Here is a 27,776-nt window from a genome sequence, read left to right on the forward strand (position 1 = left end):
TTTCAAGAGTGATAAACACAATTTTTATTCAGGCAATGAAACATGGAAAAAATATATTAGTAATCATTATAATAATCTCATTTGTGTGAGTATAACTCTTACAAATATTTACCTGACATATAAAAGGGAAATTATTGTACATATAAAATTTATGTCGATGGCAGTTACATACATTGTACAAAGCAATCCTGGTAGTAGTCACGCAAAGAAAATCTTCCTGCCTCTGGGGGGACGCTGGAAGGACGCGGTGGAAGCAGGCTTGCAGTGGGGGTGGGCACTCGTTGGCACTTCATCGCAGACAAGATCTACTGAAAAACACACACTGGCACACGGCGACACTAGGGGCTCGCGGGCAGGCACCCTCCGCTGTCAGCAAGGGATACTGAAATTCTAAGAGAAGACAACCACAGCCACCTGGGGATCTCGCACACGGCTGGCTGCAAAGGTTCCCTGTGCCGGTGGTGCTCCTGGGCTCCAGCACGGGGCACGGGGCCGTGGTGCACCCAAGGACGTGGCCGGGCACCGCAGCGAGCTCCGCGCTCCTCGTCCTGCCGGGCACCTCGCAGGGAGCAGCGCACGAGGTGCAGGTCTCGCCCCTTTCAAGTTACAAACGCACGCCTTCTATTATATAGAACTATACCCATTATATATATATATTTATATATACGTAACTATAACCATATTATAGTTAATAAATCATTCCTTAGGAATCTTTGCCCGGATCGTAAGTGCATGCTGACAGGCACAGAAACGCAACAGCACTCGGGTGACAGAGGCAGTGAAAGTGCGACCACGAGACACCGGGGAGCGGAGAGGGGTGGGAAGGTGCTGCCGGGTCAGATTATTGCCGTGGGAGCAGCTCTCCAGACAGCCTGGCCTCCCAGCTCGCTCCTTTTTGCAGCAGAGGGAAGACCGGAGCATTTACTGCATCATACGCAAGTCGTGGTTCTGGGGAAGTGCTGGGGGTGGTGAAATCAAACCTCCTGCTGCTACCTGCCACCTCCAAGGGCCAGAACAACAAACCAGAACAAACCTTGTGCCGGGACCTCGAGCTCGTCTGAGCCCCACCTGTGTCCTACACCAGAACCCAGCCCCTGTGGACTTCTTACAGGCTCCAAAAGTCCGTGCACGGCCACTCTCTGGCAGCCTGCTCCCTCCTGCTTCTACCAGGCTGCCGAGAGGAGCCCGCCTCCCTAGGATCTCCGTGGGTCTCAGGGGTTTTAATCTGATCACACCGAGCCTTCTGCACGCAGCACATCCGTGGCAGCGTCACTCCTCGCTGCACCACCACCACCTGCAAAACCACCAGCTAATGGAAGGGCACCCGCAGCGGGGCCGGGAAGGCTGCTTTGGGGCCAGAAGTGGGAGAATAAGGGAAGGGAACGGTGCTAGGCTGCAACAACCCAGGTGCTGGTGAAACCAAGGGAAGGGGAGTCGTGCTCCAGTGGGCTGTGGTTGGCTTTTTGACTCCCCAAACAAAGGAAAAAGGAGAAAAAAAGACTAGAAAAAGGGATTTTTCCTTTCTATCAGCTGTGCAAAGAGGTGAATGCTCAACACTGAACTGCAGGCGCACACAGCATCAGCCATCAGCTTCCTCACCACACTGCTCCAGCCCCTTTACTGGGTTAACTGGGAGCGCAGGGAGGAGGTGGGGACCCCGCATGTGCCAGGGGAGGCTGACGACTGCTTTGTCTGCTTAGGTGTGTAATAAATTCTCTCTATACATAATATAACTAATAAAATATATATCAGGTGTATGGCTCTGGTTTAAACAGATGTTTGCACTGCATGCTCAACACGGGGATTAGAAAATAGAGGGAGAACAGCTTAATTCTTCTACAAAAAGGTAGCAGCAAAAAGGTTTGCTAAGGTTTTAGATAGGCCAGGTAGGAAACAGTCCCAACAGCAAACACTCCCCGTTTGACACTTCGAGGCTGTCCGAGCAAGGTGAGAGTGAAGGACCCTCCAACCTCAGCAGTTCTCCTGGGGCTTGGCATGCCCGGAGAAGTAAACACCTCTGAAATACAGCAGGCAGCCTGCCTGCACGGCCATTCCGATTTTGGGTTGAATCCAGACAGATTTCTAAGCGTGTTTTACTGCTGTCTGGATCTGTCTTTTCTTGTAAAGGCAGCTTTTGTTTGATTCTCTTAGTATTCAGTGCTGCAAGGGTGTTTCTCAGAGCAGCAAGACCCAGAGCACGACTGCACCTCTCCTCACCTCTCTGTACTGATTGGAAAGGGAGCTCTAAGTCAGAACTGCGGAGACGTTTAGGGCTTGCTTCCTTCCTGCTGCAACATCAGAAGTGGGGGACTAACCTCACTGCGGTGCGAGGTCGGGCTCTCATGGAGATGAGGTTACTGCTGATGGAGTGGCTGTACCCATGCCGAGGGAAGGGGATGCGTGGCAGGACTGTGCCCAGCTGGGAGAAGTCAGCAGAGAGCTGAGTGCAACGCTAATAAAGTGCACGGACACAGCGATGCAGGCAGCCTTCCCCAGGGGCTGGCACGGCCAGGGACCAGGATGTGCTGTGCTGGGGGTCACCGATGTGCCAGCCAGGATCAGCCCCCGGAATAGTGCTGCATCCCCCAAAACACCCTACTGAGAGCCTGCTTCAGCCAGGGGCTGCGGCGGGTGCCTGGGGTCCCCAAGACCCCTTTGCTGCCTCCACACCCACGTGCCAGGTCCCCCTCCCCAGTGCAAGGGCGCGATGGCTCTGAACCCGGCACCATGCACGTCCAGGGGCAGGAGTTACCATGAGGCTGGATCCACACCGTCGAGCACGTGAAGACAACAAATGACAGCACGTGGGGGGCACCACCAAACCTGCTCCCAGGTGAGGGGGGCTCTCGCGGGGATCCCCAAGGAGCAGCATGCCCGTGGGGGCTGAGCAAAGCCCCCAGCCCCTGGGCTCCCACCCTGGGGTGCGCGGGGAGCTGCGGGGCCCGGCAGCCACGCGTGTGCTTCTCTGCTGGGGGGGTGCTCCTGGGTAATAAGGCAAAGTGCTTGAAGGTACGAGGAAAGCGGCCAAGTGCAGAGTGCTGGACGAGGGGCGGTGAGCTCAGTCTGTCCTTCCCAGCTTCGCTATCAGCTCGTCGCAGATCTTGGTCAGCTCCTCGATCTCCTGGTTCTGGAAGAGAAGCAGCCCCTGAGGACCCCCGTGGCGGCACCGCTCCTGGTGCCCAACTCACCCCGGTACTCGTGGCACAAGGACCTGCAGCAGCACACAGCCCAGCACCAAAGGACGCCCAGGCACCCAAACAGCACCACAGAAGCCCAGAGTAACCCAGCACAGCCCATTGAGGCCGGGGGCAGCATTACCTTCTGCTGCAGGGCTCTCTCCAGGGACTCCACCTTCATCTGCTCCTTGCGCAGCCCGGCGTGCAGCGCCGCGCTCTCCGCTTTGGCTTTTGTGCGCACCTGGGCGATCTCCTCGTTGGCTCTGGGGGGGTTTGGAGAGAAGGGGGCCGTGGTTACGTGGTTGGGCACAGCCAGGAGCCCTGCGATGCGATGTCAGACTGTGCTGCACCAGCACAGCCCGGCTCCTGCGTGCCCACATGCATCAGGGGTGCCCCAGCAGCTCCTCAGCAGCACCAGCGAGCCCCTGCATGGCCTGCACCTTCACATCAACCCCAAGCTCTGGGTCTGGTGCTGCACCCGGCCAAAGAACAGGTTAGAAGGCACCTATCCTCCTCCTCCTCCTCCTCCTCCCCCAGCCTGCACCCTACACAGCCCTCAGCTGCGGCTCTTACTTGTCTAATTTTTCCTCTGCATGGACCTTCAGAGCCTGATACCGCTGCTCTTCTTGCTTGACCCGGTTTAAATAATCCTGGGCACACTTCTTCAAGGCTTCTTCATTCTGGAAAATAGAGAACATCCATCTGTGCTGGGACTGAGCAGCGAGACAGAATCTGTGATTCTGTGTTCTGCAGGTGAAAGAAAGAGGCTTTAAAAAGACCCAGTTTCTCGCTTACAAGGGGCTGTAGCCCTTATCCAGCTCAGCAGCAAGGAAAAGCTGCTGTGTCCACAGAGCCAGGGGCTCTGAGGGCTCCTTGCCCTGGCACCTGCCCTGCCTCGGACACAGTTTCTGCCCCAGGGCACGATGCCCTGCGCTCGCCACCAGCAGGAGAGCCCCGGCGAGCAGGCTCCTCGTGAGCCCAGCTCCACCACTGGCTTCCCACGGCATGGAAGAGGCTCTGCTCGTTTGCCAGCAAGCTGCTGGAGCACAGCAGAGAGCTGGGGACTCAGCAAGGGCTGGGGCAGCAGCCGAAGCAGCGCCATGCAGGACCTGAAAGCCGCTGCACAGAACCCCAGCCCCAAGGGGCTACAAGGAGGGGGAGGACACTGAGACAAGGACCTTCTTAAAGCCTTCGAGGACGCCCTTCAGGTTCTCGTATCTCCTGAAGAGATCCGACAGGGACCTCTCCACCGAGTTCAGGTCTGCCAGGGCCTGGTCCTTTTCCATGGTGAGCTGCTGCAGGTTCTTCTGGGACGTCATGTTCGTCCTCTGCTCGTCCTCTGTGAAGGAGAACCAGCAATGGGGATGCGGGGACTGAGCAGGGGCGGCTGCGGCAGCAGCTCCCTGCCCCTAACACCCAGCCAGGCGGTGGGGCCTCACCTATCATCTGGGCAATGGTCTTCTCGTACTCAGCCACAATTTTCCTAGGATGGAGGGAGAACAGGAGCAGGTCAGAGGCAGCAGGCACCCCCCTACAGCCCTGCTCTAGCAGGGGGCCCTGCCACCCCGTGCCCTGCCATGAAGGCAGCCCGAGCAGCAGCCGGCCGCAGAGCCTGGAGCACAGGAGCTGGGCTCCAGCTCCCACCATGGTGCTGAGACCCCCTCCAGCCGCAGCTAATGGGATTTCACCCCTGTGACAAGGAAACCGCAGGCTCAACACAGCACAAGCACAAAGGGAACACGTCTCATAAGGCGTCCCCCCCCTGCTGACACCGAACCGTGTCATCCCATTACGGCCCCACAGCCCAACCCGAGCTCCTAGGGGCGAGCAAAGAGCACAGCATCCCCCGAGCAGGATGCAGCCAAAGGTTTTTACCTCATCTCCAAGACTTCCTGACGGCTCTCTTCGTATTTCTTCTTCCACTCGTTGGCTTCGATCTCCTTCGTGATTATCTGGGAGGCAGCAGACACGAGACCCTGGGGCCGTGCTCTGGGTGCGCCCCCGGCCCCAGAGCTTGCCCCGCTCCCCCCGTCCCATGGCAGCATGTGGGGGCTGCCCCCGGCCTCACCTCCTCCCTGATGAGCGTGAGCACGGCCGCCTTCTCGGAGGCGCTCAGGCAGATGCCATCCAGGGGGCTGTCGCTCTTGCTCCCGCTGGTGATGCCCATGGGGGATTTGTCCGGCAGGCACAGCCCAGGGCTGCCCTGTGGGGGGAGATCACCCGGCTGGGACGCTGCATTTTGGTGACTTTCTATTCACCCTCCTTCCCGGATTTGGGGTGTCCTCCCCCATTTCATCAGCTCAAGCACCGAGCATCCCCTCCTGCACACTCTGACAGCTTGGGGCCTGGTGTTTTGCTGGGCTTTAAAGCAGCCTGGGGGGCTGCCTGCATCACCTCCCGGACGGGTGGGGACACCTCTGACACTGCTGGCACTATGGGGGCGTTTGTGGGGTCTGCAGCAGCACTGCTCGGGGTCTTTTCCTCCCGGGGCCCAGCCCCTGTCCCCCAGGGCCGCACGGCAGTGAGGGCAGGGTGCGGGGCCTGCAGGGCTCCTGCAGCCTGGAGCGCCTCCAGAGCAGCGTTCCTGCAAGCCTCGTCCTCCTCTCATCATCCCCTCGCAGCTATCTCCTTGGAAACAGGCTGCGTGGCCATAAATAGCGAAGTGCTGCGGAGAAGCCAACCTGTTTTTGCAGTGTTTTGGAGACGAACACACTTCTCTCTCCCTCTCTCCCCTCTCCCTCCTCCCCGGCGCTTCGACCATTGCCAGATGCCAGCACCAGGGAGCCCCGCACGCCTCCCAGGGGCTCCAGCCCGGGGTGGTTTTTGCAGCAGCCTCCACGGCATCTTGCAAACACATGGGCACCTGAAGGCCTGCGAGTATCTGTACCTGCTGCCTACCCCATGGCAAGCCCCCCCACCTTTTGGGATGACCAGGAGCGACTGCCAGCCCATGCCCTCAGCAGCACCGAACAAAAGGCTCACTTTGCCTCACGTCCTTGAGGGGCTTAGCACAGTTAAATCTGTCTCAGGGACGCTAATTTTGCTGATGTTGCTAATCTCGCTGTCATCTGCTTCCCACCTCCAGCAGCTTTGGCCAGGGGCAGCTAAGCTGGCACAGGGTCCCCCCCGTGGCACCGGGGTCTCGGGGCCACCCCGACCACCCCTTGGGGGGCACCGGGGATGCCCCAAGCAGAGCTGGGGCACTGCTGGCTGCAGGGCCGGGCTGCTGAGTGGGCTGCCCTCCTTAATCCCCCTCTCTGCTGTCAGCCGGCTTCCCGAAAGCTGCATCCAAGCCTCCCTCGCAGGAGGCACCAGCACCAGCAGGGCCAGCCCCAGCCTCCTTCCTCCTCACAGCCCCAGCCTCTGTCCTCCTGCTTTGCACACTGTGAATTCAGAGAGGTTTTGGCAGCACTTCTGGGAGCAGCGGGACGTTTGCTGCAGCCTCCCCCTGCCCAGCAGGGCAGGAGCACCAGCACCAGCACCAGCCCTCAGCACCCCACAGCCCCACACCAGCAGGCAGAGCCGCCCCGAGGCACAGGGAGGATTCAAGTGGCACTTACAGGGAAGGCACCAGGCCCATCCTTGTCCATCTGCTTGGAGAGCTCCTTCTCAAAGCCTAAAAACAGGGAAATTCAACATTTTAGCTGCCTGGAAGCAAGACCCCGGCGGCAAAGGGGGTTTGCTGGGGTGCGGAGCTGTGCGGCTGAGTCTCCGTGTCCCCTGAGCTCCCTCCCCAAAGGATTCTTTGCCCCCAGCTCCTGTTCTCGTGAAGAGGACGCATCCTGCACCCCCGGCAGCCTCTCGTGCCCTGGTGGAAGCCAACACTCCCCTCTGGTGGCCCCACACGTCCCGGCAGCTGCCACAGCAGCGGTTCCTGGGGACCGTGGTGCTGAGGATGCCCCGGACATCTCGGGTGGGGGAAGCCCCCTGCTCGGCCACCCCAAATTGCACCAGCCCCAGCCCCACGCCAGCTGGGCCCGGGGCCGAAGGAGCTGCACATGGCCCCTCCTGTTCTTGGCAGCAGTGGAGAGAAGCTGAAGGCTCTCCTCCAGTCAGAGTGCTCGGGACACCCTCCCACCCCATGGAACTTGGGATGTGCTTTATGAACCTTGTGGAAACAACTGCGGACATGACTGGTTATTCACCTGTTAACCAGACAGAAAATTAATAAATAATAATAATGCAAGAATGCAGCTAGGGAGAAAAAGATGCAACATGAAGCTTGTGGCTGCAGATTCCCCGGGATTTCCCTATTTATCCCCGCACCATGGCCAGCAGCCGTGTGTCCTCTGAGACCAGCAGCAATAACTAACGCCTCCCAGGCTCACCGTTAGCTGTACAAGTCTCCCCCCCCCACGAGACGAAGGGCTGTTTTCCTCTCCTGAGAGGTTTGCAGCTCCGCATGACATTCAGGAGTAGGGATTAATGGGTGGCTGCACAGGAGACAGCTGCGAACCTTCCGTGCAGCCATTTCTGTTTGCACCTATAACTTTGCTATTGATTAAGTGCCGTGTTGCCTGGCTTTTAATTATATTTTAATGGATTGGTCAGAGCAGTTAATTACACAGGAGACAGGCAGCAAAGCACCAGCAGTAGCGCCAGTGCAGGCTTCTGTAGCAACCTGGAGATCTCTATTAGCCAGAGCCCTGTGTGCTGGGAGCCACCACGTCCCAGCAGCTTTGCCCTGGTGCAGGCAGGGGCCCTGCAGCCTCAAAGGCAGGCACAGGGCATGCCAGAAATGTCCCCCTTGGGCTGGACGAGTTGCCCAGCTCAGCCCTTGCCTTGGCTGTCCTTGGTGAAACAGACACTGGTAGTGCACAGCGGCACGATGCTTTGCGCACCCGAGGCGCTACTTAGGGAGCACTTCTTGTGACCACAATAACCAAAATCAGCCTGCTCATAACTCGTGCTTTGCCTCTGCTCACACTGAGGATGAGAAAAACCCAAGCAGGATTGACACTTAGAATAACAGCCCTGACTTTGCATTTGTGTTTTACTACTGAGAGCGGGTCAGCCTGCATCTGGGTAGGTGCCGGCCTCATCCTGCGGGGCTGGAACAAAGCTGGTCCCCTCCAGGAGGGCAGCGTGCCCAGGGAAAGGGGCTGCAGGCGAGCCGGGAGCTGCAGGGCTTCCCAGCACAGTGCCACCAGGAGGGTGCTCCAGGCTGGAGTCTGGATGAAGGCTGCCTGCACCACGATGTTTCCATAATGAAAGCGGCGCAGATAAGCAATCGGAGGTTTCATTATGGCTTGCGGTAACCTTTAGTCCTATCAGCACAAATGAGACGTGATGAAGCTGTGTTGCCTCGACAGCACAAATGCATTGCCAGAGGCTGCAGGGATTACCCAGGTGCGGGCATGGCTCACCTCCAGAGCCAGAGGCAGCGAGGACGCTCCCTACCTGCCTCCACGCCGTGCTTTGCTGCCGGCACAGGGACGTTCGAGCACTCGAAGTACTCCAGGTCATCTTCGGGCTCTCCCTTCTTCTCCAGCCCGGCTGGTTTCTGCACGGAGGTGGTGGAGGCCAGCTTCTCTTCATCAGTGGCATGTCCATCCCGATTTGCAATATCTGGGATTTCTGAGATCAACGCTCCTTCATCCTGCGGGATCAAGGCATGCGGTTAAGCAGGACCGAGCTAATCCGCGGGGCTCAGTCAGCCAGGCTCAGGATGGCCAGCGGGAAGCACGGGGAGGCTCAGCACCCACGGCCAACTGCTCCCCACCAGCCACTCAGCAGGCTTGGGCAGAAGGAAGCCCCCCAGGCCCCAAGCAGAAGGAATTAATGAGCAGAATCCATTAACCCGACCGCAGAGCTCGGTGCTTTGCTCTGCCCCACAGCAGGGGACAGGTCTAAGCCCTAAGACACCGCACGCACGGCCCCAGCAAAGCACAGAGCTGCCTGGCCGTGCCTGGGCACCCCGGTTACTTCATTTTGGGGAGTTCTCCTTATGCCACCCCGCGCCAGCAGCAGCCCTCCCACCTACCTGGGCGCAGACGTCCAGCACCAGTGCCTGCGTCTCGTACTTCTTCACCTTGCAGCCGCTCCTGTGGGACAGAGAGAAGGAGCCGGGCTGAGCTGGGGCTCGCAGGGGCTGGAGGAGGGGGAGAGGCGGGGGGCGCGTGCGAGACAGCCCAAGCAGAGGGGAGCAGCCCCAGCGCTAGCATTGCACCCGCTGCGCAACAGCGAAAACACTCACCGGTACCGAGGCAGGGCAAGTTCTGGAACAAACAGAAGGAACAAGCACAAAAAAACACACAACTACAAAGGGTTTGTCTTCAAGATGTTTATTCCTCTTGAAGGTAAGGGTCAGAGAAAGCACCCCAAGGTACTGACAGCGAGAGAGGCAATTGCCAAGGAGCCTGAGACGAACGGTGTCCCTTGCTGCACGCTCGCCTGTGCATCCCGAGCGGCGCTACGCCTGAGGGCACGCTGCTTTGCTGTGGGAATGAAGCACTTCCAGGCTGCCCTGACCCTGCAGCATCCACGGTCCCACGTGGGCCAGGCCTGCCCGGCCAGAGCTCTGCCCTGCTGCAGGACAGCCCCGCTGAGCTTTGCGCTCCCTCCTCAGGGTGCAGGAGCTGTCTGGAGGAGGAGAGCCTTGCGGAGGGGAGAAGGCTGAGCCCAGGTTGCTCTCGCAGGTGATCCGTGACTGAAAGCTCCTCCTGAGGCTTCATCATGGGACACACCATCCTGCCAGCTGCTGGGCTGGCTGCACGGGACCGCAGACATTGCTCCATGCCAACATAACAGGCTGCAGCATCTTGAACCAGTTGGAGGCAGCAGACAGATGGTCACGGAGCAGCCCCGGCACATGCGGTGCCACCGCCAGCAGTGAGATGACTGCACCACCACGGCCCTCACCCCTTGCACGGGAAGGAGAGCAGTGCCCACACCCCGGCATGAGCTCACCATGCCCGTGGCAACCTCTCCGCCCTGCCCAGCCTCTCTGGATGCTGCGGGCACACTGCCTGGTGGCTGCTTTATCTCCCCCTGCACACCACGACAGCAGCTCTGTGATTCAAGGGGGTGTGCAGCAGGGCAAGGTGGGCAGCCCAAGCTCAGACCCCAGCCCCAAGACCAGCACAGGCGGACACGAGCAGCCCCGTTCCCGATGTGCTCTGGGCACCAGCATTTTTGGCTGGATAACCCCAGATCTCGCAGCGCTGCCCACGTGCCCGCTGGCTGCTCAGGCACGGGCAGAGCCACCAGGCTGCAGGTCCCAAACCCAAAGAGCCACTGCACAAAGTCAGGCTGTAACAAGGCAGGGCAGCTCTCAGCCGAGACACAGATGTCTGCGCTTGAGCCAAGCTCTAATTTTGCTTGTGCATATGGCAACGGGCACTAAGCAGACAAGAAGGGCGTTCGGATGGATGACATAAGACCAAGGATAAGCCCAGCCCTCCCACTGCCCTCACAAGAGGCAGCACCAGCAGCTTCCTCTCCCAGGGACCTGTTTCCAGCCGGTGCTTTCCACCCTACCCCCTGCCACAGCAGCTCCTTCCCCAGGGATTTTCCACGGCACCGGTAAAGACACCCTCCCCTCCAGGACTAAAATCTGGAGCTGGACCGCACTCACAAACCTGCCCCCCTCCCCGACACACTGATTTCGAGGATGTACATCGCCGGAATGCGTTGCAGGTGGGCATGCTGTGAGAGCAAGCACAGGCACCGGCCTCCAGTGCAGCTCTCAGTGCCCCGGGCGCGGGGGGCACGGGTCAGGAGCAGAGCGCGGGGCGCAGGGCGAGGAGGAGCCTGCATGCCATGGAGACGTGTGGGGCCAACACACACCCAGTCAGAGAGAGAACAGAAAAAAGCAACCAAGGAAAGGATGACAGAAAGGCAGCAGAGAGTACTTACAACAGAAAACAGAGAAATTTCACTTGTTCAGTGGTCCTGATGCACCCGAGAATAGACAGGAAAGAGACAGACAGATGGAGAGAAGAAAAGCGTGTGAAAAGACCTGGGTATTAGCTCCCGTCTGGAGAAACACAACGAGTTGCACAGCTCTGGCTTGTCGGGAAGGACACAGATAACGGATGCTCAGACTCTGCACTCGCTGCTCCCAGAGGTGGGATGAGACTGAACCGGGAGCCCTGCTCCACAGCAGCTCTGGGGTGACGGAGAGGGGGCTGCAGCTCTCCTGCTGCTTCCACCCACAGCCAGCTCCTGCTGGCCCCGGGGGCTCTGCAGACACCCGCCTCGATCCTTTGCACAGTCTAAGACACAAACTGCTACCGTGCCCGTGGCTTTGCCTCCCAGGCGTTACCTCCTGTCCCCGCACAAACCCCCCTCCAGCTTTCCCGCTGGATATCCCATTAGCAGAGCGGTGGCTTGTTTTGCTTTTACAGTCAAATCAGCCACAACCCCTGTGCTCCCCAAATTTCCCCTTTTAAGCTTATTTCCTGCTTTTGCTTTCAACTCGTTCCAGCCACCAGTGCTAAGTGCAATCGCAAATTATCCTGGAAGGACCCCAAATTGGCTGGGCAGACTCAGTGCTGCCACACGGTTTGGAGGACATTCATGATAGGATAGGTGAAAAACCAGGAAAATAGCAAGGTTTATGATTAAACCTGCTCCCAGAGGAGGGTACTGCTGCCTGCATTCCCCACAGGCATTAGGAAACGTCCCTGCTTACATTAGGGTTTTAAATAGCACGGTGCAGGAACTAAACCTGCACTGAAAGCTTCCCACATGCGCTGGGATAGTTTGGCGAGGGACAACGAGGTCCCCACCGCCCGTGCAGGTGTGACAAAGCAACAAAGGGCCTGCCTGTTAACCTCCATCCTCTTCCCCTGTCGCAAAAAGGGAAATCCAGTGGCAGTGCCCAGGATGCCCCAGCAGCATCCGACCAGCCAGGAGCCACCCCCAGCTGCAGCCCCACACACGCTGCTGTGCGCCCAGAGAGCCCGGCAGCCTCCCACCGCACTGCAGAGGCTCACTGGGACCCCTGACCCCACAGCACGGGCACCTCTGCCCCCAGCCAGACCCCAAAATCATCCCACTGTGCACGTCCTGCTCCAGCCCCCAGCTTTGCAGTGCACCACGTGCCAGCCCCGCTCCGTGACACCCGTCCCTCTCACCCCACCTGCCCCTGAGCAGCCGGGGGGCTGGCAGGGAGAGGGGAGACGCACCCCACCGGGACAAGGGCAGAGAGAACCAGGGGGGCAGCAACACGAGAGCCCGAGGTGCTGGTTGCTCTGCCAGAAGGTTTGGGTGTGCCATGGCACTCACGTTATCAGGCGCGATTTGGGCTTCTTCGGGGAGTCCCTGCCCTGCGTGAGCTCATCCGGCACCTCCAGCGTCTGGGACTCGAGGATCTCGTTCAGGCTGTTGTCGGCAGCGGGGCAGCAGTCAGCGGTGCTGGCGAGGGTCTTGGTGGGCTTAAAGGGATCCATGGAGTCGAAGTTATCGGGGTCGAACTGGTAGGAGCCCTTGGGGAGCGTGGGCGAGTGCTGCAGCGCTGGGTTGCCACTGAAAGGGCTGGGGTCTGGGCTGTCCCACGGCGCAGCAGCTGCCCTGGGGGGGCCCTGGGGAACCCCTGGCTCCGGTGGACCCCTTTCTGCATCCTCAGCAGGCTTTCTCGCGGGATCCCGGTGCCTCTTCGGTGTCAGCTTGCTGGCCGGTATCCTGCTGCCCTTCCTCGGCGTGGCTCTCCGTGTCTCCATGCCCTCTCCACCCTCCGTGACGTCGACCTCAGCTTTTGGGACCTGCCCTTTGGTCTGGGGGGCCAGGTCCCCTCCCGGCTCGCTCACCGGCAGCGGGAGGCGGCGGGGGGTCGGAGGGGAGCTCTGCAGCTTGCAGCCCCCTGCCACAAAGGGGTTCACGCTCTCGTCGTACTGCTCAGGGTCGAAGTGGTAGGAAGCGGGGGGCACCGGGGGCTCCTCCGCAGCAGGCTCCACGCTTCCTTCTCCTTTCCTCCCCGGGGAAGGTGGTTTTCCCTTTCGGAGCTGGCCCCCACCAGGCGAGCTCTCCTGTGCCAAGCCATCCTCCTCCTGCTCCGCCAGCCCCGCGTCCCCACCGGCCGGGTCCCCTCCCGACATCACCGGCTCGTGGGTGGCTGTGCCCGCATGGGGCACCGGGGCCGGCCCCACAGCACAGCCAGCGCCAGCCCCAGTCCCGAGGGCAGCCGGGTGCTGGGCTGCAGCCGGTGGCTGTGTCAGCGATGGGTCTTCAGGGCCGCTTTCCCCTGCGCTCCCCGCATCGGCTGCAGGGGCTCCGATCTCTGGCTGCGCCGCATCTTCGGGGTGCAGCCCCCGCGAGCTGTCCTGGCAGGCGGCCCCGAGCAGCTCTGTGTGCCCTGCAAAGAGAAAGCAGCCGGTCAGAGCCCTGCCTGCCCGCACCACACAGCCGAGCCCCGTGCAGGAGCCAGGTGCCAGGCTTGGGTTTCCCTCCCCTCCTCGTGCCTGCTCCAGGACCAAATTTTACAGGAGCTGATGACCCAAAGCCTCCCGAAGCTCCACTGCAAGCACTTTCTCTAAAATTCAAAGCCCGTGAATGGAGTGGAGGGAATGCACATAAGCCACCACGCGCAGGGCGAACCCCTGTGGGGAGGCATTGTTCTGCACCACGCCAGCAGAGCCACCAACATCTCCATTTATGTCTTTGCTCTCCCACCACTTGCTCCCACCCGGGGTGCCGGCAGCTCCAGAGGGGATTTGCAGTGCCAGAGCCGCCCAGAGCCACCAGACAGGGGCCAGGACAGCCCAAAAGACTCGTGTCTGAGTGGGGGCAGCAGCAGGGCATCGCTGCTCACCTGGGCGGGGGGTTAAATGCTACCGGGACAAATTCAGGGAAGCATGACAGGAGAAAACACCAGGAAACGTGATTAAGCCCCGGGGTGAATGGGAGTGAGATGCTGTGCTGAATGAGTAAGCACATTACAGGCTGCAGAGGGGATTTCGGGGTCAGCCGCCTGCAGGCAGCCAGCACAGGGCTGAGGGGCATGGGGCAGGGGGATGCTCCCGGGGCTCTCTTGGGGACCCTCATCGCTCCCGCTGTGCCCCCTCCCTGAGGCCTCCTCCGAAGCAGGGAGGTGAGCGAGGCCGTGCTCACCTCTCCCATGCCCGGTGCTTTCCTAAGGTCCCATTTCCCCTTGAAGGGATTCTGCATCCCCCTGGCAACTGCCTTCACGGCAACCAGCTGCCATCCCAAAACGCAGACACCTCCACTGGCATCGAACGCTGCCGACAGCCCTCACCCCTGTCGGGGGCAGAACCCAGCCCGTGTGCTCCAGGAGCTGCAGGCTGCTGATGCTCCTGCCCACAAAATGTCTCCGCAGCACACCAGCACACAGCGGAGGGAGAGCACCACCCGTGTGTTTGGTGATGGGGTGGGAGGGGAGCAGTGTCCTGGGGCTGGCCAGCAGTGGGGGGAATTGTTTGGGGTGGCTCTGACACCCCCGGACCCCTGCAGCACGGCCAAAACTCAGCCCCACACTGAGACCCTGCCGGCACGATCCAGCCGGCTCACCACGCTGCTGTCAGAGCCTCTTAATCACAAATCCTGATCCATGACTTAATCGCTATTACTTCAAGCCCTTCCCCTAAATCCTTTTACTGTTTCATCTCTTCCTTGCTGTCAGGGGATGGGGAAGCTCCTCACGAACCGAGTCCCCTGAAAGCTGCACCCACCAGCACCCAGCGCACCCGCGGCTCTCCTCCCCACACCTTGGGGTCTTTCCTCCCCGCACCTCAGCCAGGTCTTTGCTCAGACTCCCAGGATGAAGCAGAAGGGGCCATCGGGCTCCTCAGCACCCACCGGGGAGTGCCCAGGACCCTGCAGTGCTTGCTGGCACCTTTTTGGGGAGGTGCAGCCAGGACTTCGACGGGCAGAACAAAACCAGTGCTCACCAAAGCCTGGTCTGGTTTGAAACCTGGCCAGCAGCGGGGGTACGGGAGGCTGGGTGCTGAGCTTAGGCAGGGGGAAGCTGCTTGCCCCTCTGAGGCCATAAACATGTCCAGCTCCCGGTAACATGGCCATAGGGGGTGGGAGGGTGCAGGAATCGCCTGCGGTGCTGCAGGAGGAGGCTGGAGCCAGGCAGGCAGCGAGCACCGGCTGAGCCCCGCGCCCGCGCCACCCCCACCAAGGCCACTGCTGGCAGCCGTGCCAGTCCCAGGCTGGCAGAAATGGAAAGGGAATCTGGCAGGGATCTGGTTCCTGGGAGAAGCCAGGACACTGAGCCAGCAGCCCTGACTCAGCTGACAGCTCGTGGTTTGCATAATTGATCTCCAGGATGCTAAAAGCCCTGGAAATGAATCAGGAGGGGCTGTGTGCTCCTGAGACTGCAAAAAACTCCCTCCGGACACACACTGCCTTGCTGCCCCACAGAACGCATCGGTAAACACAAATCCAGTGGAAATGTCCTTGGAGCGCAGCCAGAAAAGGCTCTGAGGCAGCCCCTGCCTTCCCATCCCTAGGAACCAAAAAACCTTCCTAACAGACCCAGAGAAAACTTGATTAATTTGCTGCCTTGCTCAAATGTTTTAAACTTCAGTGAGACATCCCTGAATGGAAGAACAGACTTCAAAGCCTGGGCAAAAGGCGCCTTTTAAATGCATTTTGCATTCCCACCAGAAGGTTTTGCAGCAGACGTTCTCACAGACAGAAGCCCATCCTGGTTTCCAGCCCAAGCAATGAGTAATTACTTCTTGAATAACAAGCAGGCGGCAGCGAAAACCACCTCTCCCCATCCCTGTGGATGTCCTCAGGGCGGGGAGAGAAGGGCTGAGAGCAGGCAGCAGCGCTCACAAGGGTGTTCCTTCGGGATCCGCCTGCCCCGGGCAGCTCCGCGCACCCCAGGGATCGTCCCCGTGTGCCGGGAGTGCAGCCTGCCCAGCACAGCTCGTGTGCTTTCACACCTCGTGTGCTTTCACACCTCACCGTGCAATGCACAAACGCCGCCTCCAGAGCCTTCACTTCTGCCTCTCACTCCCTTCCTGCACCCACAGCAGCTCGGCTGCCTGCAGAGGGGACAGGGCAGAGCCTGCGCGCTGCCCGGGGGTCCCTGGCGGTGCCAGCAGCTGTGCCGGTCGGGCACGGGTGCACGCCTGCTTCTGGTCCTGCCGGTGGACACGGAGCAGGTACGATGGAGAAAATGGAGATTTTATGCTCTGAAGAAAAGCGTGGCGAGGGGACAGTCTGGCACCGCGGTAATAGCCGCGTTGTGCGCGTGCACTGTAATCGGCGCGCTTGTGCTCCTTAGGCTGAAATTACGCAGCAACGCCGACTAACCGAGCAGCTTTCCTGCACGCCAGCCCTCGAATGAATCAGTAAAACCTGGCAGCAGCAGCAGCGCTGCGACGCAGAGACCCCGCGCCCTTCTCATCCCCCACAGCAGCCAAGCGAAGCAGCGCTGATTCCCCACGCAGCCCTGAATGCTGCCGAGAACACCCCCCCCGCTCCCCGCCGCCCCCGACTGCCTCTCGCTTTGTGCACAGCGTGAGTCAACGCAGCTCTGCCTCTGCTCGCACACACAGCCCGAGCACAGGATATCTGGACTGTGCATTCAGCTCGGGCTTACGTAGCTAACGACTTCTTTCCTCCCCTGGCTTCCCGCTTTCGTTTAGCAGACATCGGTCTATTTTTAAAACCTTTTCTGTTAAGAATTAGCATACCGACAGGCGATGCTGCCGGAAACACACCGGATAACACGTGCCCTGCATCAGGGCAACAGAAGCGAAGGCTGACGAGCACTGCTCCGTCGCTAACGGCTCCATATTTGTTGCTTCTGCTCGCTCCCTTGCACAGATATCTCCTCCTGGCACGTGACTGAAGATAACTTCAGCACGAACGGGACAGAATTACAGCCTCTGTCATCCGAGCCAGCAGGAGGAAAGCTGTTTGAGGGATCCTGAACGGGCATAAAGCCCAACCACAGCCCCCCACCCAGGGGGATGGGACCAGCTGAATTTTTGTCCCTGAAAGCAGAGACACGCCTGGGGAAGGCTGCACCCGCAGGTCTGGGCTGGGCAGTTTTTGCCATGACAGCAGCACAGGGGCCAAATCCTGCGCACCACAGGGCACCGACTCTCACGGCAGCTCCGCCAGGGCCGCACAGACATTAGGCTGGATCTCCTCCTGCCCCTCCGCTCCCAACACACACACAAGGGCACAGGCTGCTGCAGGACAGCCCCGTCAGAGCTGGGAAGCAGCAGGGAGACGAGGGCTCACATCAGCTGGGGTACAGGGAGCGCGCACCCCAGGAAGCTTCTGCACACCCCGAGCTCCTCACGGGGAGCCCCTGCCCTGCAGCCCTTCACAGCGGTTCCTGAAGCCTGAGCAGGGCAGGGACTGAGCTGGGAGCACCACGAGACTGTGGGTTTGGCCCTGTTTTCCCCAGCCTCCAGCTCTCCGCAGGGCAGAGCAGAAACCCAGCTTTGCAGCGAGCACCATCCTTGGCCCCACAACACTGCCACCTTTGTGCACAGGCACCGGCTGCTCGGCGGCGGCGGGGAACTGGCACAAACACGCGGTCGGGACGGCAGCTCCCCGAAACAACGCGCTTCCTCAAGTGGAAAGACCCTGATGTCTGCGAGGGGAATTTCCCAGGAAAGCCTTCATCTTTCCTCTCCCCCTCAGACATTATCCTACAGACTAAAGATGCCTCTATCCCTTCTTAAAGGGAAGGATTATTCTGAGAGCTGAGATTATCAGAGGCACAAACCGAGCTCTCTCTTCATCCAGGGGTGGAAAAAAAATAAATTAAAAAAATATATATCTGTGTTTTCCATGGGGATGGATGGGCCCCAGACCAGGCACATCTCTTAAACCCAGCCGAGCAGCAAGGTGCCAGCCTGCTGCTGCTACAAGCATTCAAGAAAAGCTCAAGATTGCGAGTCCCAGAGTGGGGGCCTGGCAGTGAGGGGCAGCTGGGTGAGAGCAGGGGATGCTCGAGAGGGCCCCACGCACGCTGCCCTTGCCCCGGAAACATTTCCTCTTTCTGGGGCTTGCAAAACTCCTGACACCGCCCGGTCACCCTGCTCTGCAAAAGGAGCAGAGGAAGGAGAGGTCCCCTCCCTGCCCCGATAACCTCCCGTGCCTGTTGCAGAGACGCCAGAGCTTCAAAGCCCCCTCCTGCAGCACAAAACCCAAACACAGAGCTCAGCCCCAGAGAGCAGCTGCGATTCCCCATGGAGAAAGGAGCACAACCAGGGCGAGGGAGATGGTGCCCAAGAGGCCAAGGGTTAACGGAGAGCCCCATGCAGAGGAGCAGCGGTGAGACACGGGGACAGACCAGGAGCAGCACCGGCCGCTGCCAACAGAAACCCCCTGGGTTGCAGCTGATCCCCCGCGATTTCTCCTGCTCAGCAGCACCGAGCTTCTGCATTTTTCACAATGCAGCAGAAATGCCAGGCTGCTCTCCCTGGGAAAAAGGGACCCAGCACAACGAGACCTCCACCGCAGGGCACGCGCGAGGCAGCTCCCACCACCCCGCGCCCCCGCGCCGGGAAGCAGCGGGAGGCATCGCCGGGCTCTGCACAGCCAGCGAGGGAAGCGGGAGCCGGGCGGTTTAACAGACAAAATGATTCAACAAAATCCTTTGTTCCTCTCCATCAATCCATCACAGCCGTCCTGGCTGCAGCCTCTGCATCCCCAGGCTCAGCCCCAGCCCGGCAGCTCACAGAACCCATTCACGGCCCCCGCCTCCTGCAGCCACGCTCTCTCCCCGTCGCTCTCTCCCCATCTCGGTGTGGGGACAGTGGCAGGGTGTGACCGGCGGTTGCAAAACGGCCCGCTGATAATTTCACCCTGCACAGGCATGAGCCAAGGGGGGCTGAATTGACTCTCTGGAGCCTGCAGTGCCATCCCTGCCCTCCCGAAGGGATTCAGTGAACTCAGCCTTTAACCCACGCCGGAGAACAGCCCTCCGCAGAGCGCGCACAGCCCCGAGTGCTGGCATTTGAACCATCCAGGCCATTAACCACAAAAAATGTGGCAGGCATTATTCAAAACAAGCGACTTCTCCTCCTTGACCCCACCCTGCTTTTCTGCAGCCCAGCACAGAGCCGACACGCAGGAGGCTCTCGCTCGCTCCTTACCTTGGGTCCCGGCCTCGGGCTGCGGGGGTCCCGGCGGCGGCTCGCAGAGCTCCTTTAGCGGCGAGCGGCCCGGCGTTTCTGCTTCAGGGGTCTCAAAATTACCTTCGGAGTCCGAGCTGCCGAGGGGGGGGAAAAGAGTGAGGAATTACCACTTTCAAGGCTAGCTCCGAAATGCTCCGCACCGCCTACACATCCAGCCAGACCGGCTCCCGGGCCCGGCCAGCCCGCTGCAGGCATCCTGCGGCCGCCCCTGTCCTTTCCAGCGGCCACGCTAGCAAACGGAAAAGGAGAGCAGGTGAAACAGGAGCAGCAGCACCCCCCGCGCACCCCCCGAGCCCCCGGGGGTCGCTTTTGCCAGGGCTCTCCCGGTCACCCCGAGCTTTCCGAGCACCCACCACTGACCTCCAGGGACGCGGCATCCTCCCCTAGGGCTCGGGGGGCCGCGGCGCAGCGAATTTGGGGAGCCGGCCCCGGTGCCCAGCGCTCCACGGCACCTTCTCCCGGAGAGCAGAGCTCGCCATCGCCGAGCAGCCGCGGGCAGCCCCCGGGGGCAGCGCTGCCGAGGAGCCAAAGGCGATGCGAGGCGGGGAGCGGCGAGCGGGGCTGGGGGGAGCCGGGAGCGGCGGGCGCCCCATGCACGGCGCAGCCCCGCATGCAGCCGGGCCAGGGCGAGCGCGCCCGTCCCCGTACTTGCCTGAAGCCCAGCGCCTTGCTCTCCTCCTGCGAGTCCTCCTCCGCCTCTCCGCCGACCCCTCCGTCCTCCCCCTCGGGGGCGCCCCCGCCGCGCACCGCCGACCACGTCCACCTGGCCCACTGCACCGGGGACAGCAGCTGCCAGGCGCTGAACGCCATCGCCGCTCCCGCAGCTCGGCTCGGCTCGGCTCAGGCCCCCGCCGCCCGCATCTCCCCGCCGCCGCTCGGCGGCTGCCGGCGCTGGGCCCTCCCCGGACCGTGCCGCTGCCGCCGGGGAGAGCGCCCGCCCCCGCCCCGCACCGCCCCGCACCGCCCCGCGCCCCCCGGCGGCGCCGACCGGGGGAGCGGCCCGGGGCGGGGAGCCCCGACGGGGGGGGAGAGGGAGAAGGGGGAGGGAGCCGGGGCAGGGGAGGGGGTCGCCGGGGCAGGGGAGGGGTCGCCGGGGCTGGGGGGGGTCGCCTGCCCCGCTCCGGGCGCAGAGGGCATCGCGCCCCCCGCACCGCACCGCCCATCCGCTGGCGGCCCCGCAGCGCGCACCGGGGCCGGGCGCACCGGGCAGAGCCGGGGACACCGGGCACAGCCCCCCCGTGGCCGCAGGGAGCCCCCACTCTCGCCCCAACCTCTCCCAGGCCGGCCAGGGGCTGCACCTGCCCCCAACCCACCCGGGCCGTGCCAGCAAACGACCCCCAGCCGCCGGGAGCTGCCCCATGGGGCCGGGGGCTCGGGGCAGCCTCGCTCCCAGGGGCGAGGAGGGGGCGGCCGGGACCCAAAAGGAGCCGATCGCTGCCGGGGGTCGGGTGTGGGGAGCTGGAGCCGGGGACGGAGGAGAAGGAAACACCTGCCCCCGCTGTTTTCCAAGGAAATGCCGACTTCGCTGGCCCTGGCTGATGCTATATCCTTCCGTGGCAGCGAGATTTATTTATTTATTAAACCATTGTTTAGAAATAACAGCAAATTGTCCCTTCAGAAAGCAAGGCTGGCATGCAGCTCCCTTGGGAACCTTCCCCCTAACCAGGGCTCTCACTCCCCAGCCCGTTACCTCCCACATGCTTTGCTAGAGAGAGGAGCATAACGTTACTGAAGCACCGCAAGGAATGTCCGGGGCTCTGGCAGCGGATCCCTTACAGGCAGCAGCATTATCGGCTCTGGACAGTTGCTGTCGTGGAGCCTGCAGCTCCCCGGTGCCCGTGCTGACGGCCGGCACACGCACCCTGCTCCATCAGCAGCTCCCAGGTACAGGCTGGGAAAGGGCAGACAACTGGCCAGCTGCAAACCCAGCCCAGCCCATGGAAAAGCAGCACTGCCGGCCCTCGATAGCCACACCAAACGCTCACGTGGCAGGCCAAGACCACAGCTCGATGCTGTTCTGTGAATCATCGGCCAGCTCGCCGCGCCAGGAATGCTCCGCATGGGCAGAGGCCTCTGCATCGGGAGGGACCCGTCCATCTGGTCTGGCTGCCTCTGACACCAGCCTCTATCAGGCACTTCAAAGGGCCTCATTCCTCATCGTGGAGCATCTCAAATAACCTCCCTACAGGGAACCTTTCTTCTAAGCTTCCATCTGTTGGTGTCCTTATTAAATGTATGTGTCATTGCTGCGCGCTTCCACTGTCTGGACTCTGACAAAGGGAGGGCTCTTAGTCCCTCACGCAGCATTTCCAAACCCCCCCAAGAGCACAGGCGCTGCCGGTCGCCCCAGCAGGTCAGTGGCAGAGGCAGCCCACGGCCCCAGGCACGTGGGGTAGCAGCACAGCACCGCCAGCACGTCACCAGGGGCCTGGGGACAACGAGCCTCACAGAGCCCACGGCCACTGTGCAGCAGACACCGAGCCACAAGTGGGCTAAGTGACTCTTATCAGAGCCTATCTGAAAAAAACAAGAGGGCAAAGCAGCAGCAGAACCTCAACATCCTCTTGCCTGCATCTGCTCTGAGCAGAACCACGCAGCCACTTCCCCCCAGCGGAGGCAGCAGAGCTGATTTCTGCAGATGAATTTTACATAAGGAGATCTTCAGCATGTGTGGCGCGCTGCGAGCCGTGCCGCAGCACCGCGCTCTGCAGCCTCAGCTCCTCCTTCCTCCCCCTCCTCCCTGCCTGCCACTTCACAAATCGCTGCTGCCCCCCAAAAAAAACATGGAGCGACCACACCGCTGCATTTCAAACCGGCTCACGGCTGCCTGGATCCTGCCAGGGACCTCGTGGAGCAGACAGAAATGGGAATCACAGGGGCGCAGCAGCAGGACCAGGCTGCCTCTGCTGCAGGAGGAAGGAGCTGCAGCAGCCACGGCGGCGGCACGCTGAGTTCTGCAGCCCCCCCTTGCTGGGACACCGGAGGAAGTCAGCAGCATCCTTCCATTGTGCAGCCTGCACCAGCACCATGCCAAGGGGGTCGCCTCCCACCAGCCTCGGAGAGGAAGGAGAGCGGCTGGCAGGAACAGGGTCAGTGGGGCTGAAGGGCTCCGGCCAGGAAGCTCCGGACCTGCAGGGCCCTGGGGGGGAGGATATCGGAGCAGCTAAACATTGAAGCCTGCTTCCACCTGCTGTCTGCGATGAGCAATTAAGAAAATGCCTCGAGTGGCATTTTCCAGCTTGGCACCCAACCCAGACTGGCAGCAGCGCTGGCTGCAAATCAAACACCGAGGAGATAACCTGACTTTGTCGGTCACACCGGTGGCTCTGGCTGCCAAACACTGCTCAGCAGAGTCAGCAGAGACATTTCTGCAGACCGGGGAGGATGCTGACCTGTTCAAAACCAGACCTGCCAGCAGTTTCCATCAGCACAGGGCAAGTGGCAGCTGGAGGGGCTGTCCGTGTCACTGCTGTCACCCGCACCCCGGTGCAGGACGTTGCTGCGCTAGGCACTGCCCGAGCACGGGGCCACGCAGCAATGCACCAGCTCAGGCTGCCCCCCAGGTCCCTGCTCTGGGCAGCCCCAGCTGCTCCAGGAGAGGCAGCGGGCAGCGGGCACAGCACGCAGCGGGCACACAGCATGCAGCACAGCATCTCCTGCAGCACAGAGTGACCTAGAAACAGCTCGCACAGCTCTGCCTTCGCAGGAGAGGGGGAGAGAAGCGGTGCTCTGCTTTGGCAGGGACCAACGCGCCCTGCCCAGGGGACGGAGCAGCCACCCAGACCTGAAGGTCACACAACATCAGACACCAGAGACAAAGCTGCAGCCTGTGGGAGCCAAAACGATGCCAGTCCTTGTGCCCCAGGAGGGACTGTCCCCATCTGGCACCGCCTGGCTGGCAGCAGTGCTGTCCTCCTGTCCTGTCCTCGGTCCTAGAAGCGCGCCGTGCCCCATCCTCGCTGCCACCACGCCTTAGTCCCCAGGAAGGGTGCAGGAAATAAAAAGCTGAGGAACTGGAATCGCACGGCCACACTGGGCATGTTTGAAGCTGAAGTGCCCCGGGTTAGAGGAAGGAGTGTACCTGAGTTTCCATTCTTGTCCCTTTCATTAGGCAGCAGAACATCTATTTCTGGCTGCGGAGCTTTTCTGGGCACGGCTCTGAAAGCCTGCACATCCATTTCTAGCTCAGAAATGGATCTTTGCTGGGTTCTCATTTTTCTTCTCCAGCTGCCCGAGAGCCTCCACCCCTGCTGCTCCACACAAGGAGCCTGCCCACAGGGACCTGGGTCCCCTGCCACCGACGCCGGGTGCCTGCAGTGTCCCTGACGGGCAGGGGACGGAGCCAGGCAGTGGGACCGGGCTCTCCCCCAGTCTCCACCAGCATCACAGACACACAGGCAGAGCCAGGGACCTGCAGAAGTGGTGTGCAAGGCCACAGCATGGGATCTGTGACAGCTGCACAAAGCATGAGGCCACATTTCATTGCTATATAAATCTCCCCGAGAGCTCGTGTCGGGCACTTTATCCACACAACTCTCATCTCCCCTCATACACTGCTGCAAGGTGTTTCATACGAGCCACCCCGTTCTGCTCGTGTTTTCCTGTTTAAAAGGGACCTTGCAGCAGTGTAAAGGTAAATTATTCCCTGCCATTGCCTTGCGAAAAATGCAAACTTTGGGCATTAGGAGAACTACTCACACTAAGCTTTCTGCACTCTGGTGGTGACTGTGCAGCAAACGCTGGGTTGAGGCTGTTCCACAACACGCTGCCTGACCTTGGCAGTGACACTGAAAGATTAACGCTGATGCCTCCCATCTGCAGCTCACCTGCTGGGGCCGGGGAGAGTATCCGAGGAGAGGCTCCATCTCTCACTGCCTGGCAGCCCAAATCAGAAAGGGCCCCGGGAAAGGGTGAGAGATGGGATGGCAGAAAACGATGCCACAGGCCAGCAGCCCCAAGGCTCCTGTCCCTGTGAGCCCTGGGTGGGTGGGGGTGCGCTCACTAGGGGGCACGCCAGGGTGGCACCATGGGCACGGCACCATGGGCATGGCACGGGTGTTCCCCGTCCCTCCCAGTGTGTGACAGCCGGCACTGCCCAACCCTGCCACCACCCTCGGGCACTTTCCCATCATTGCTGCTGCCCAGGGCCAACCCAGGACCCCGGGAGGACTGCCCTGAGAGCCCCAGGCAGTGTCCAGCAGGGACGGTCCCAGTGCACCACACGGGGCCCCCGGGACCACTCGCAGCTCCGGGATGCGCCGGTTCCCATCGCTACACATTCCACCAAAATAGCTCTGTAAAAATAGCAGTAAAGGACACAACTGTCACATGTGAGCCTCAGACAGCACCAGGCAGCCCCCAGGTCCCAGCTGTCTTTCCCCACCACGCTGCTGTCACACCAATAACCACAGCCATTTGTGGCTGCACTCGAAGGGACCGATGTACGAATGAACACACTGCTATTCCTGCCTGTTAAAAAACAACGTGCGTGGCTTAATCTCACTGATCCTAGCTGTGTGGATGCGTGCTCATGCAAAGCAGTTCAGTAGAAATAGCCTGGAGACTCGTGAGTTCCAGCCTGCTTTTCACACTGATGCTTTACGAACCAAGCATCTTCCTTCACCTTGTTGCTTCTTTACTCCCCTATCAGCTCCTTCGCTCTGCTAAAAATACCAGTGCTATGTGGCAGGAATGCTCTTATCAGGTGTTTGTCAGGCCTCGGCTCCTGCATTTTTGTTAGGGCTTGGCGATATTGTGAAACCCAGACAGCAACTTGGCCTCGCAACCTGAAGAGCCAGCAGGGACAGGGGAGGCAGAGGAGGAGCAAGGACAGCAGCTGGCACGGGGCACAGCGCCGCGGAAATACTGACAGAAATAAACAAGGCAAAATTTGCTTAAGGTGGAGGAGGACAGGTGGGAGTGAGGAGCAGCCGAGTCAGAGCAGACAGATAAAAGCGAGGAGGAGGTGATGTCCTTGCACAGCCGGCAGCACGGAGCCTGCCCAGGCTGCCAGCCCACACCTGGTCCCAGCACCGCTGCAGTGGGTGGCACGGGATGGACCAGGGACCCCGCAGCGCCCCGTGACAAGCCCCACATGAGAAGCACCATGAGGTGGAGCATCCCCAGGGCCCTGCCATGTCAAGAAACCCTCTAGCACCTCTCTCCCAGCACAGCAGCCCCTGGGAAGCCCCCTTTGGTGCTCCAGGGGCTGGGGCTGTGCCTCGTTTGCCCACTGAAAGGCCCCGCGGTGGGCAGCTGCCTCGCCACGTCCCCAGCATGTTCCCCTCCTGTGGCTGCCTTCACACAGCTCTGGCTGCTTGCTCCAGCACACAGCAAACAATGGCAGGGGTTTTCTGCCCGGGAACACCTCTAGTTCATATCCAGAACACTGCAAGGAAATCATGGGCAGGGCAGAGCAGTGACAAAGGACAGAACGTGCTCGGTTCTCCCTGGCCAAAGCCAGAGCTTGCAAACTGAGGGGTGTTTGTAGTCATTCGGCAGAGCAGCAGCCGAGAAGTGGCAGCACCTGCTCGCTGAAACCTGGCACACGCTGCAGGGCAGGGGCAGGGCAGGGCAGGGCAGGTGCAGGCAGCAGCCACCCGCTGCAGGCCGGCGCTGCTGGCGTGCACCCGATCTGCTCCCGCTCCAAAACGCAGCAGCAAAGCTCCCCGAGCGCACCACCGGGTGGCTCACTTAAGGGAAATATTTCTGTGTTGCAGGGAGTGTTTGGGTTGATGTTGAGATAAGCTGTCCCCAGCTCTCCTCTCCAGCACGGGCTGCTCCTTTTGTTCGCAGTTTCCAAACCCCGCTGGTTACGGGCAGCCCCGCGCAGCCCCCCGGCTCCTAGCGGGGACCCCGCTCGCATCCAGCTCCGACTTCCACCCCTCCTTTTCCAACGGCGGCACCGAGAAGTTCAACTTCTGCCCCTGCTCCGCGCACCGCCACTTGCGCAGGGGCGCCGGAGCCGCCCCCACCCCGCGCACCCGCAGCGCAGAGCAGCCCGAGCCCGCGGGGCCTGGGGGGGCTTTGTCGGTAAGCACGGAGGAGGAGAGGAGGGGAAGCGAAGAAGGAGAGGAGACAGAAGGAGCCGCGGAGCTTTCCGCCGCGTTTAACCTTCGGGGGTCCCGGCCGCCCCCTGCCTGCCCGGTACGCACGGGCCGGGCACGGCGCAGGGCGCCCCCCGACCCCTGCCCCGACCCGACCCCGACCCCGACCCCGACCCCGACCCCGACCCGCTCCCCCCGACCCCAACCGCTCCCCCCGGCCCCGGGCACCCCGCACTTACCGGCGCCCGGCGGCGCCCCCCTCCCGCGGCTTCTGGCTCTGGGCCCCCCCCATGGCGGGGCCGCGGCACCGGCCCGGGGCACCCCGCGCTCCGCCGGCCCGGGGGGCGCTGCCGCCGCTCTCGGCCGGCCCCGAAGGCGTCCCCGCCTCCGCGGGGGGGGGCCCGGCTCGGCGCGGCCCCGGCGGCCGCTGCTCCCCCCCCGCGGGGCCGGCCGGGGGTGCCCGTTAGCCGGGTGCGCCCCTCGACCCCCGCGCCCTGGGGCGCGACCCCCGGTGGGTCCCCCCCAGGCAGCCCCGAGGTGCCGGGGGTGGGCTGCGGGCTCCCACCCGGTGCTGCCCGACGAGCCGGGGGTGGCTGGGGAGAAGCAGCAGCCCCCGGGGCACGGTGTGGGAGCTGCCCCTGCCTCCAGAGCCCCAGAATGGGGAGGGTTGGAAAAGCCTGGGGGGGTTGGTGACCCCCCCAGGACAACGGGCGCAGCCGGTGGGGACTGACCCGGGCACAGCACCAGCATCCCAAGCAGAGCGATGTCTCCCCATGTTTGCATCAGTTTTGGTGGATTTATTCTGAACTTTTTCCTCCCTTCTGTCAACCAGAAAGCCCGATGCTATATCATACCCCGGCACCAAGCCGAGGAGACCCAATAAAGCACCGACGCTGCCTCTGCCCCTAGAATCGCCTCTCCCCAAACCACCCCTCGCAGGGAAGGTCAGCCAGCCTCAGCACCAGGCAGCAGCCAGAACCCACAGCAGTCCCCTCCGCAGGGGAAGGTTTAACAGAGCAGCTTAAAAGCACAGAGGTGACCCTGCTAAGGGAACATTATGCTTGGATTTATTTTAATTAAAGTGCCTGAGTGAACACATCAATTTCTGACACCATTTGGGGCTTTTTAGTTCTGAGAAACTGAAAACTCAAATATTAATTTAATTTTTTTTTTTGGTGTTCTGGCTTGGGTTGCATTATTTTTTGGCAAGAAAAGCGATGACACCCTTGAAAGCTTTCACCTTCCTAAAAAAAGAAAACTATAAAAAGCCTTCCTTGGATGGAAACGTTTTCCCAATCAGCCTGACCGCCCTCATGTCCGGGTGTGTGGGCAGCGGGGCAAAGCCCAGCACCCCCCTGCTTGCCACAAAGGGCACCCCGCAGCCATGCCAGCAGCCTCGACCATTCCCCGAGCTCCCCAGGAAAAGCTGTTGATAACGGGAACGTTTCCTCTGCCACAGGTGCAGGGCCAGCCTC

The 27,776-nt window shown here is 61.2% G+C and overlaps 1 protein-coding gene across 5 annotated transcripts; it reads right to left on the reverse strand.

The window, feature by feature from the left end:
- TACC1 (transforming acidic coiled-coil containing protein 1) lies at positions 1–26,694 on the reverse strand. 5 transcript variants are annotated; one of them, XM_072027255.1, is made up of 14 exons: positions 26,541–26,694; positions 19,214–19,329; positions 12,408–13,473; positions 11,034–11,069; positions 9,160–9,220; positions 8,577–8,775; positions 6,737–6,792; positions 5,245–5,379; positions 5,052–5,128; positions 4,616–4,659; positions 4,355–4,515; positions 3,750–3,856; positions 3,319–3,439; positions 1–3,127 (listed from the first exon to the last, which is right to left on the reverse strand). In XM_072027255.1, exons 1-14 carry the CDS (start codon positions 26,591–26,593, stop codon positions 3,059–3,061), a joined length of 2,301 nt encoding a protein of 766 aa, XP_071883356.1. In that variant the 5' UTR covers positions 26,594–26,694; the 3' UTR covers positions 1–3,058. The 5 variants fall into 5 exon arrangements, with proteins under 5 accessions (XP_071883356.1, XP_071883355.1, XP_038022823.2 ...); XM_072027254.1 differs by lacking the exon at positions 26,541–26,694 and adding an exon at positions 19,908–20,203; XM_038166895.2 differs by lacking the exons at positions 11,034–11,069; positions 26,541–26,694 and adding an exon at positions 19,908–20,202.
- Positions 26,695–27,776: the final 1,082 nt, after the last annotated feature.

Source organism: Anas platyrhynchos, chromosome 23 (assembly GCF_047663525.1).
Source record: "Anas platyrhynchos isolate ZD024472 breed Pekin duck chromosome 23, IASCAAS_PekinDuck_T2T, whole genome shotgun sequence".
In the NCBI taxonomy this organism is placed as follows: Eukaryota; Metazoa; Chordata; class Aves; order Anseriformes; family Anatidae; genus Anas; species Anas platyrhynchos.

Bases quoted from the DNA above. Each gene is read 5' to 3' on its own strand.
- TACC1 (XM_072027254.1), bottom strand. From the start codon at position 20,065: ATGGCGTTCAGCGCCTGGCAGCTGCTGTCCCCGGTGCAGTGGGCCAGG. The intron at 19,330-19,907 runs GCAAGTACGGGG...CCCCCTCGGCAG, and splicing joins AGCAAGGCGCTGGGCTTCAG to CTCGGACTCCGAAGGTAATT. The intron at 4,516-4,615 runs GTGAGGCCCCAC...TCTCCTTCACAG, and splicing joins GACCATTGCCCAGATGATAG to AGGACGAGCAGAGGACGAAC.